Consider the following 10285-nt stretch of genomic DNA (forward strand, 5'->3'; position numbering starts at 1 on the left):
CCCCTTGCTTTGAATTATAAAACCAAAAAGACCTTGACTTGAATGGATAGGGAGTTGCAATTTCTTTTTAATGTTCCCTTTCAAGCTTCCTTTTGTTAATGGAGAAGAACGTGAGTAAGAAGGAAAACAAGCAGCCCTGTTTAACTGGGTCCTCCTGGCCAGCCTGGATGTACCAAGATCCATTTGGTACAGAACCAGTCCTCAGCCCAGAGAAATCCCCATTCCCTCTGAGCAGGGGGCATTCCGAGCTCCTCGGTGCTGCCCCTCCATGCCAGGGCCCAGGCCTTTTGGGGTGTGTCCATAACGGTGTCCTTCCGTCAGCACCTCCCTGGTCCTGCAGCAGAAGGCTTGTCACCAGGCTGCGCCCAGCCACAGGCCACGAGCATCTCCCTCTGCTTTGAGGCACATGGCTACATTCATGACACACTGGTGGGGATAAGTTGCTAGGACAGCCGTTTGCCCAACTGGTCGCCAAACTAATGGCAAAACAGTCGGCGTTTGCTAGCCACTGGTGTCTGATGCGCTGGCCTTGGCCCACGAGTGGATAGCCGTGTGCCTGGCCGTGTTCTCCTGATCCCATCCATGACGGAACGGCCCTTTGCTGGTCCACGTAACTCTTTTTCAAGTTGATGAACCCCGGCGGGCCTCCTCCTCCCCCAGGGTCCTCTGTCTGCGCCTTCTTCCTTTTATCCTACCTGTCTCAGGGATATCGGAGGTAGAAGAGAGCTCCGGACACGTGTGTTGACTGCTCCCAGGTCATCAGATAACGGCGAGTCTGTGACTTCCGCTCAACAAACGGGTTGCCCAAAGAATGGTGCAGAATGCAGACTGCTAATGGCGGTAGCCACCCCGGGCCCAGGACGGGCCCCTGCAGCCAAGTCCATCCAAAGAATGGGAACTTTGGTTCCCTACCTGCCCAAACCCCATGACTCCCAAAAGTTACATACATCCTCTCCCGGGAAGTGGCTGTAGGGCAGGGATTCGTAATAACATCGCCTTGCTGTGGATGTCCGCCCTCCCCGCCCCCCCCCCCCGCCCCGGTCTATTAAAGCTTCTCCATGATCACGTACCAAGTGTCGTTGTTCTGAGCCCGGGAGAGGGGAGGAGAACGCGGGGGCAGGGGCAGGCAAAACGCCAGGTGACTTCAGCTGTCCCAAGAGCCGTTTCAGCCAGAGTTTAGTTTTATGGCCCTTCTTCAAATCCTTCGAGATCTCTCCCGTCGGAACTTGCCCCAGAGAGAAGAAGCGGCAGCCTATTTCAGTTACTCCTCTCCTACTAAGTATTTCTGGCAGTGACAAATATGCATTGAGATTGAAATTGACTTTTAAAGCTCTAGAAAAGTTAAAAATACTTTTGGGCGGTTATGAGCATTAGGCATAACAAATGGCTCCGAGAAACTCTGGGTAGTTTCAGTAATGAAATATGAAGTGATAGAGGTGGCATTTGAGGCTGGCTGTGGCTGGGGAACAAACTCTTTCGGTTACGTACATATGCCATTAACATTTCTGGCTCCCACTCATATAAAATATTACACTCCCACCCCCTCGTTATTACAGACCAGGGCAGTAACTGAAACAGCAGGGGGCCAGTGCTGGAAAGAACACACCGGTCCATCGAAACTAATTGCAAAATCGTTTTATTAAAATGGGTCAGCGGCTCCATCGCAGAGGTCTTCCCGCTATAATCTAACTATACCACAGAGAGCGATTCCTGCTAACTACAGCCGCTCTCACCTTGATTAAAACGAAAACGCATTTAATCGGCGGCTGTCCCCGGACGCAGCCCAGCCGGCACGCATCTTCAGGCTCATGTGCGGGAGCAGACGGCTCCCTCCTGTCTCTCTGCCTGTATCAATACTCAGGGTGCCTCCGCTTTGCAAGGATCCCATCGTACACACCTTCTGAAGGAAAAAACTTACGCAAATGTACGAAACGCCCCTTCATACAGTGACCACGGGGAACCTCTGGCAGGGGACAAGAGAGAGTTGTCATTCAGCCGGGTTTGCAAAATGAAATGCACCCAGGACTGGGCGCACTGATGTGTCTGGAGGAAATGGCCCAGGTCAGAGCCATTCAGTGGGAGGGATGCTGGCAAGCTAAGGGCAGGAGATTTGCATAAGGTGTTGGACTAGGAAGCCACCCAAATAACCAGGGGGACCAGTGGCAGGTTTTGCTCACATAAGCCCTGGGGGTAGAAGACAGGGTGAAGGAAGGAGGGGGGAGGGAGCGGAGAGGGAAGGGGGGCAGCTCCAGGCCTCTGACCCCTTGCTTTAGGTAGAAGTTTTACTTCGGAACGAGAGGCCCACCAAGTTTATTCCCAGTCAGGAATTAGTGCAGGTAGATGACAGAGAGCTGAGAGGGCGGAAGACGTCTGCTTCCTGCCTCCCTGCGGCCCACGGCAGGAACGTGCCGTTCAGTCCACCTCCGCCACGTGGGACTTCACGATTGGCCCTAGAAGGACGGGAGCAGGGTTTTGTCGGAGAGCACGCCTGCCGTAGAGCACAATGCCGGCCACGTGGGCCCTGGCAGCAGCCCGCCTGGGTTCACCCCTCGGCCAGGCCCTGCGGCCTGCAGGCCTCAGTTTCCGCATGCATAAAGTAGAGTCATAAAAGCCTCAGAGTGTTTTGAGGTTTTAATGTGCTCACTCATTTGAAGTTCAAAGAATAGTGTCTGGCTCGTGGTCTATGCTCAGTAAGTGTCAGCTATTATCACTAGCTACACTGATGTTTTGGTGGCTCCCAACATGCCAAATGTTCTACTAGGTTCTAGAAAAACAGTAGTAGAATCACAAATGTCTGTGCAACCCTCGATCCTTTCCCAGAGACCCTTCGCGGCCTTGATCTCCCCCACATCTCCACAACCCCTGTGGGACAGGGGCAATTATTTGGTTCCCATCGTACCTGTGGAGAGACTGAGGCGAGTGAGCGGCAAAGCCCGGACAAACCCACGCCCTCTACAGCTGGCCCCTCAGTCCTGCCAGGACCCCACGCAGCCCCTAGTGCAGCTAGGGCCACCAAGGTCCACCTTGACTGGCTAAGCAAACAGACGATGTTCACACTCTCCGAAACACTTAAGAAATACTCACGTACGGGACACCCGATGCGCTATGGCACCCACTGATGTGTTGGACGAACGTGGACCGAGCTCTTATTTTGTGACTAGCATTGTGCTCGCGAAACGTCGATGATGCAATAATAAAGGCCCACAATCCCCATCAACTAGCTGGTGTCTGATGGGGGAAACGGTTCCCCTAGGCCCCATGGGGCGGTTCATGGTCTCACAGAGGTTTGCCAAGGTGCTGGCGGGGGCATGGGGGAGGGCATTTCTGATCATTAGGGCAGCACCCCAGGGTGTCTCTTAGCACATTGGTGGTGCTGTTACCATTACTGTGCAATCTCGAGAGAAATTAAATTTTGGAAAAACAAATCTTAGCTCCAGCTGCTCTGAGCTCATCGGAACTGGCCTTTCGCTAGTTAAGCAGAGCTTTCTCTCAAAGCAGAGGGACCGCGTCGCACGCTCACAAGAGTCGTCCTTGCTTTCACCGTGTTTTAAATTTGAATTCATTATCAACGTTTTTTAAAGGATTATCAGGCAACCTGAGCCCAACTCCCAAGCATTAGGGCAGTGGGCTCCGACTCCCCAGGTCCGTAGCTCTCAGCATTGCCTTTCTGTTTTGAAGCCAGGTGTCACTGGTCATCTGTGACCATATTTTGGGCCTCCTTTGTTGTTCCATTACCTACTGAGGCCCCGAGGACAGCTAAGTTGGGGACCCCCTTCCCTTACCTTATTCCCAATCCTGGCCTCGCCCCCATCAGACCCTGTCAAGATGCCTTCCTTTGGATTGTCATGAACATGGCCATCACGGACTAAGTAGCCCCCTAACTTGTGGGCAACATTCTGTGCACATGTGCCTAGGAGCATTTCTCTGAGGAGAACACCCCTAACTTTCATCAGCTTCTCAGAAAGGGCCATGACCCACAAAAGCTTAGGAGCCCACGGAGCTGGAACCTGGTTTCCGAGAGGACTGAGTGGTGAATGACAAAGACCAGTTGGAAAGCCAGGGCCTGGGAGGCTGGGGGATGGGGAGAGCACCAGCAAGGTGGCCAAAAAATGCAGGAACGCTGCGTCTGTCGCCGGACCCCACCCCCACCCCCACCGCCCACAGCCTCGCCAGGTGCTGGGAGCCCCGGCGATGCTGACGCCCCTCTTTGGCCCCCGCCAGGCTCAGAGGATTACCGCAGCAGGTTCAGCGGCGAGTGCTTCATGGACCTCGTGTGCCCCGAGAAGTGTCGCTGCGAGGGTACCATTGTGGACTGCTCCAACCAGAAGCTGGCCCGCATCCCCAGCCACCTCCCCGAATACGTCGCCGATCTGTAAGTCCTGCCTGGGCGTGAGTCTCCCACGTCCCCATACACCCAGTCACCCTGAGCCGGCCCCAGCAGAGGCTCCTGGAGGTGGCCCCGCCTGGCTCAGCCGCGTGGGCACTCCTTGGCTGTCTCGTATGTGCTGAGCTGAGGGCAGACACGCAGGCATCCCCTGGGGACAACTTGCTCGCACTTAAAGACAGGTCGTTCATTCTATAAATGTGTTTTGAACACCTACTGTGAGCCAGGCGCTGTGCTAGGCTCACCAGCTTCCACAATGAACAAAGCAGCAGATGGTCCCTCCTGACCCATATGAAGTGTCTAATATAACCAGAAAGATGGGTGTTAAACAAGTAATTGTCAGAAGGCGAGAAAGCAACTAGGATGATTAGCTTTATCTGAGCTTCCAGTCACCCATGCTACTAAAGGGGTGTGTTGATTTATCCAGAAAAGGAAAAGCTGAAAAGTCACAGCATGGCGGGGGTGAGGGCACATGGGGGCTGCTGGGCCGGGGTCCGATGCCTGTCTTTTCCAGTCTTCCTAAGACTGGTCCGTGGCCTCTCAGATCTGAGTCTCGGATTCTTAACTGTGACATGGAGGCAATGACCCTACCCCCTAGGGTGGCTAGGAAGGCTCAGGGAATGCAAGCCCAGAACTCATCTGAGCCCGGGCACAGCGCAAGCCCTGTGTAAATGACAGGGGTCTTCACTGCTACTGTTGTTTTCTTTGCCTTCGCAAGTCACAGTAGGACACGGCGAGGCACAGCCTTCTTGGCCCTCCTGCTTGCCCTGAGCGTGCGTGAGGGTTGGGTGAGGGGTCCCTGAGCGGCCCGCAGCATAGGGAGGTGGTCAGGAATGAGCTGAGAGGCTTGGAGGATTGGAAGAACCAGGGGAAACTTCCAGGGTCGGGGGGTCAGAGTTGTCGTCGGTACCCTACAAATAAAGGTAGATCATTGGCAATTGATTGATTGGGTGCTGAATAATCAAAAGTACAACTCACCCAGTCAAAGGGGCTTCCTCCAGGGGGAGGGGCCCGGCCTCCTCTCTTTCCTGCCCCTCTCACTCCCCCTCTCCCTGCTCCCCTCCACCCTACCCCTACCCTCAGGCTGATTGGGCAGACGCTGAAGTTTTCCATGGCTCTCTCCATCTTGGCTGAGTATGAGGCCCAGGCTGCAAGTCAGCTGAAGCCATGAGGGTCCTGTGGGAGGCGCCATAGAGGGCAGTGAAGGAGGTGCCCACCTCCTCTGTTTGCTTCCCATGCAGGCGACTGAACGACAACGAGATATCTGTCCTAGAGGCCACTGGTATCTTCAAGAAGCTGCCCAACCTGCGGAAAATGTAAGTCAGCTCGGGAACTGGGCAGACTGTGGGGAATGCCAGGGTGCAGGTGGCTCCAGTCCAGGCCCTCAGCCTCCCCGAACCCCTGCCACGGGCATGTATTGGAAAGCAGGCCCCTGGGGCATGGATGTGAAGACACAGACCAAAATGAAATTTCTCTGTTTTTAAATTGTCAAGTGTTGTGCGGAGGTGCACTCCAGGCCATCCTGACCCTCTCTGTCCCCTCTGCTTATCCCGATCCCCCACCCCACACCTAGTATCTACCTCAAGGGGTGGTGGGAGGACTCAGAAAAGGACCAGCAATGGGATATGGCGGTCTAGGGTGCATGTCACTTAGTAATTTTTACAAGGTAACAATTTAAAAGTTTGCTTTTAAATGGACTCTAATGGCCTCTGCTCCCGTGATGCACATCGGAGTGGAAATGCCAGCTGCTTCCGGCGTGGGCTTCAGTCTAGGAGTTCCGGGGTCTGCCCGGAGCCTGAGTTTAGGCATAGGACCTGCGAGCCTCTGTATTGGCTTTTCCACTGTCAGGGCTGCCTGTCGTCACACCCCTGTCCCTGCCTAGGACTTTGGGCCAAGGCACAAAGACAGCAGGATAAAGCTGCTGAGCTGTTAGAGCACACGGTCTGGGTCAGGCGCTGTGCTCCCCGCCTGCTGCACCCCGTTTCGTTAGTCCCGCACACCTGCCTGCTGGTGGCTTCACTGTCCCCTTTGTGCCGATGAGGAAGCCTGAGGGGCTCAGAGAGGTTCCATGACTTCTGTAGTCTTTCGGAGAAAATCCGCGTTACACAGTTTTGACCCCGCGTGCGTTAGCTGCAGGCTGTGAGTGCCGGGCAAATAAGTCAACCACGTACGTTAAGTAAGGTGTTTTTGTACAGACGCACACACCAACCGAGGTTAGGAATGCCCCGGTTGGTGAAAAGCACCCAGAGGCTCCCAGGAGCCTGACGATGTGTTTTCCCTGGGAGCAATGGCTCCACATTCACTGATTCATCTTCCCGGCGACTTTGTAGAATACTGAGAATTGACTAGAATTCGTGTTTCTGTCTTGTTCTCCACTCTCCCACTCATCTGTCCCCTCCGAGCAAGAAGGAAAGAGACCTTCTCCTGCCCTGCACAGCACCTGGATCTCATAGTGCTATTCAGACTCCCTCCCTCCCTGCCTGCAGCCTCCTCTGTGGCTGCGGCTTCAGTGACGGCTGTGTGACTGGGGCCCAGGAGAGCACTCTGAAGGGACGGCTGAGAGAGGGGCACGCGTGGGGCCCGGTGAGGGTCGGGCTGGCTGTGTGGTCTAGTTCCCCTCTAGTTTTAGGGACCTAGCCCAAATAGCACCTGTCTGAAGCCAGGAAATATCCTTTTTAATTCAAACCAGAGTATGCACACTTTATTTTAAACCTCAAGACAGACACTTACATACATGTGGAGATACTGGCAGGTATTAAAATGAGTAAAGCCGGCCAAGTGCATATTTGCCTAGTCAACAGGAACAGGTAGTCTTCACTTCCATAAAGAAATATGCATTCTCCCATTTTGGGTGAAACACAAGCACTGTGAGCCTGTCCTTCACCTTTCTGCTTTGACAAAACACGAGTAAAGAGCACGAGTTCTGTACGCCAAGGAAAACAGCAGCACAAATACGGGATAAGTGGCAGTAACTCCCGGCCCCAGCATCCAAGCAGCGGGAGGGAGTGGTGGGCTCCGCGGCAAACCGTAAGCCCAGTCCTCACCGAAAGAGGCAGATGTCGCTCAGCCCGGCCCGTGTGTCCCGTGCTGGGATGTAGGTCAGGGCTGCCGAATAGTCCCACTTCTTAGGAGCAGCCGGGGATATCGGGAAACCGAAATGTGAGGCGAGAACAGACAGGCCTGTCCCTTCCCTGCTGTGCGACCCTGGGATTGTCCTCCGCCTTTCTGAGCCTTCGGTTCATCATTTGCGTGACAGGACCATCCACCTTCCTTGTCGTTTATGGGCACAGAGAGATAAGACGAAAGACGCGGCCTCTGGCCCTGGGCTGGGGCGAGAAAGTGCAGGAAGACAGAGGACGGCTGAGTTGAGTAACCCAGGCAACCGGCTATACGTTTAAAACAGGAGTCGCAAACTCAAACGCTTCCGGGAACCGGCAGCCAGCGGCACAAACGTGGAAAGGTGCCGGGTGCGAGGCCGTGATGGCGGCGGCGGCGGTAATTACCAACAACAACGTTAACAGCCACCAACACGTTACTCTGTGTCAGACAGTGCTGATTAATTAATTTAACCCTCACTGAGAAAAACAAAAAAGGTTGGGGATTGCGTCCTACAAATGAGGAAGCTGAAACACAGAAAATGAATAAGTAACTTGTCCAAGGTCAGAAATCAATGAGCAGACCAGGAGCCCGGGGTGGTGACAGGGCAGGTTAGCTGGGGAATGCACACACCATGCGAGGAGAGTAAATGCGTGTGTGCATGTGCACACACGCACAAATCCATGTAAATAATGCCGGCAACCAGCCAGTGACCCGATGGGGCAAATCTAGTCCTAACAGGCACCATCGGCAACCACTTTTAAAAAGTAACTGGATGGCAACTCTGTCGTTAAGTAAAAGATCCTTATGTTTTGGGAACTGGTCACCACCCCTGCACCCCCACGGAGGTGGTGGGTCAGCTGGATTGCTGCCCATCAGAGTGGTGAAGCCAGCTGTGCCTATGCCTGAGTCTGCTGAGCTCCCCTCAAGAACCGTGGGGCCAGGGCCCTAAGGTTCCACTCTTGACTCAAGCCTGCCAGGGCGCATGGGTGAAGGGGAGTGAACACAGCCAGTGGCTGAGACTCTGCCGTGCGCCACCGAACCTTGACAAACCTACCCGTCATGTCAGAATAACATCTCCCTGAGCACCACTTGTGCCAAGGGACGCAGGGGAAGTATGAACCGTTACTCACAGGGGTTATTAGTACCGTGGTCAGCCAAGGCCATTTTCAAATGACATCACATTCAGAGCACAGGCGAGGCCTCTCTCAGGTGACTTCCAGGTCAGCTTCCTCTGAAGGAGAATCTCAGCCAGAGTCTGGAAAATGGCAGCTCCCACGTGGCTGGGTTTGTTGGCAGCGGTTGTGTTTTTAATAAGAAGTCACTCACTTTTACAAATTAGGAGTTTGCACAGAAAAAAAAAATCTGGATTTCTGGCATCTTCCAGGAAATCAGAAGATCCAGCAGCACCGGGCCCACATTCCCAGATGGCTCCGAGTTAGCTGAGGAGTAGCTGCCCCCTTACGTGGGGCACATGTTTTCCTGGTCACTGCTGTCCCCACTGGGCTTGCTTCCATGCGAAGTCACCTACCTGGGCCCTGTGGACATTTGACCTTGCAACCGCAGCTTGAAAGAGAATCCCCACCGCGGGGGGAGGGGCAGGCCCGTGAGGAGGGGGACGGGACCAGAGCATTTTCTCAGTCAGGACCCCGCGTCCTCGGTTTCCGGAAAAGCCCCCTTAGCTCTCTCCCCACTGCCTTTTCATCCGGGAGGAGGCTGTAGACAGGATTACAGATCCGTTCCTATAGCCAGACAGTTTATGGACTGAAGAGAGATGGCCCTGGAGGAGGCTGAGGCTCGCCTCCTCAGACTCCAGCGTCCCAGTGACACCATGTGAACCCCCAGACTACAGGGGCCTCCGTGTTTCTTGAGAGAACGAGAACAGGGTCTGAGAGCCTCGCCCGGCAGCTTACAGAGGCAGCTGCGCCCAGCGTGAGGTTCGTCCTGCCTCTCGTTGTTCTGCACCAACCTGCGCCTGGACCGAGTCCTCTCCGTTGTGAGACCCCCACCCTCGGCGGAGTCAGGGCGCCGAAGCGGGATTCCCTCCGGTGGTCTGCAGAGGCCGACGCACCGGTCTGCGTCCGGAGGGCTGGCCTCACGCCGCTCTCGCTCTCTGCTCCAGCCCACGCTGCCCGCACTTCTGAACAGTACTTCGATGGATGGAGAGAGAGAGCAGCAGCCTGGTCTTCTAGAAAATTCTGTCCCCTTTTGTACTCTCCTCTTGCTTTCCATTCTCCCAGCCTAAGGAAATCCAGTTCGCAAGCCTTACAGTAATGTGGTGTTAATTTTGCTCGTTTAAAGAAACAGGTGTGAGGAAATGGGAACCCTCCCCCGTCACGGCCGCTTTTACTCATCTCCATTGCCCGGCCCAGGCTCTTCAACTCCCCAGCGTCCGGATGAGTTACAGCTGCTGGGAGAGGCTTCACCTCTCGTCCCACATCGAATTCGGGGGCAATTTGCAGTGTCCCCTGTGCATGTCTTCATTCCTGGGTTAGCCTGGACCAGGACTACCAGGACGTATAAGAAAACTGACCGAGTTTAAGGAGAGCCAGGCAGGGAGGGAGCAGAGATCCAGGGTGAGTCTCCTGACTCTCCGATCCCGGGGGAAGGGTCCTGAGGAGAGCTTGCTCCTGTCTCCCTGGCAGGAGAGAGGGGGCCAGAGAGAAGGGACAAGGCACCGATGAAGCACAGGGAGGGGGCACGTGATGCAAGAGTGGGACCGAGGCGTCGTGTCTCCTCCACACCTGTCTGCAGGTGTGGGCACTGCCTCACCGTGCAGGCCCAGTACTTAGAATGAGGGCGGGT

The 10285-nt window shown here is 54.9% G+C and overlaps 1 protein-coding gene across 1 annotated transcript in view; it reads left to right on the top strand.

Moving 5' to 3' along the window:
* The window catches only part of SLIT3 (slit guidance ligand 3), a 563294-nt gene that overhangs the window by 493420 nt on the left and 59589 nt on the right, over positions 1-10285 (top strand). Inside the window, exons 15-16 of the mRNA XM_011356694.2 lie at positions 4222-4372; positions 5626-5700. Of these exons, the coding sequence (XP_011354996.1) occupies positions 4222-4372; positions 5626-5700 (226 nt within the window). The remainder of the gene's footprint in view (positions 1-4221; positions 4373-5625; positions 5701-10285) is intronic.

Source organism: Pteropus vampyrus, unplaced genomic scaffold, assembly GCF_000151845.1.
Source record: "Pteropus vampyrus isolate Shadow unplaced genomic scaffold, Pvam_2.0 Scaffold30, whole genome shotgun sequence".
In the NCBI taxonomy this organism is placed as follows: domain Eukaryota; kingdom Metazoa; phylum Chordata; class Mammalia; order Chiroptera; family Pteropodidae; genus Pteropus; species Pteropus vampyrus.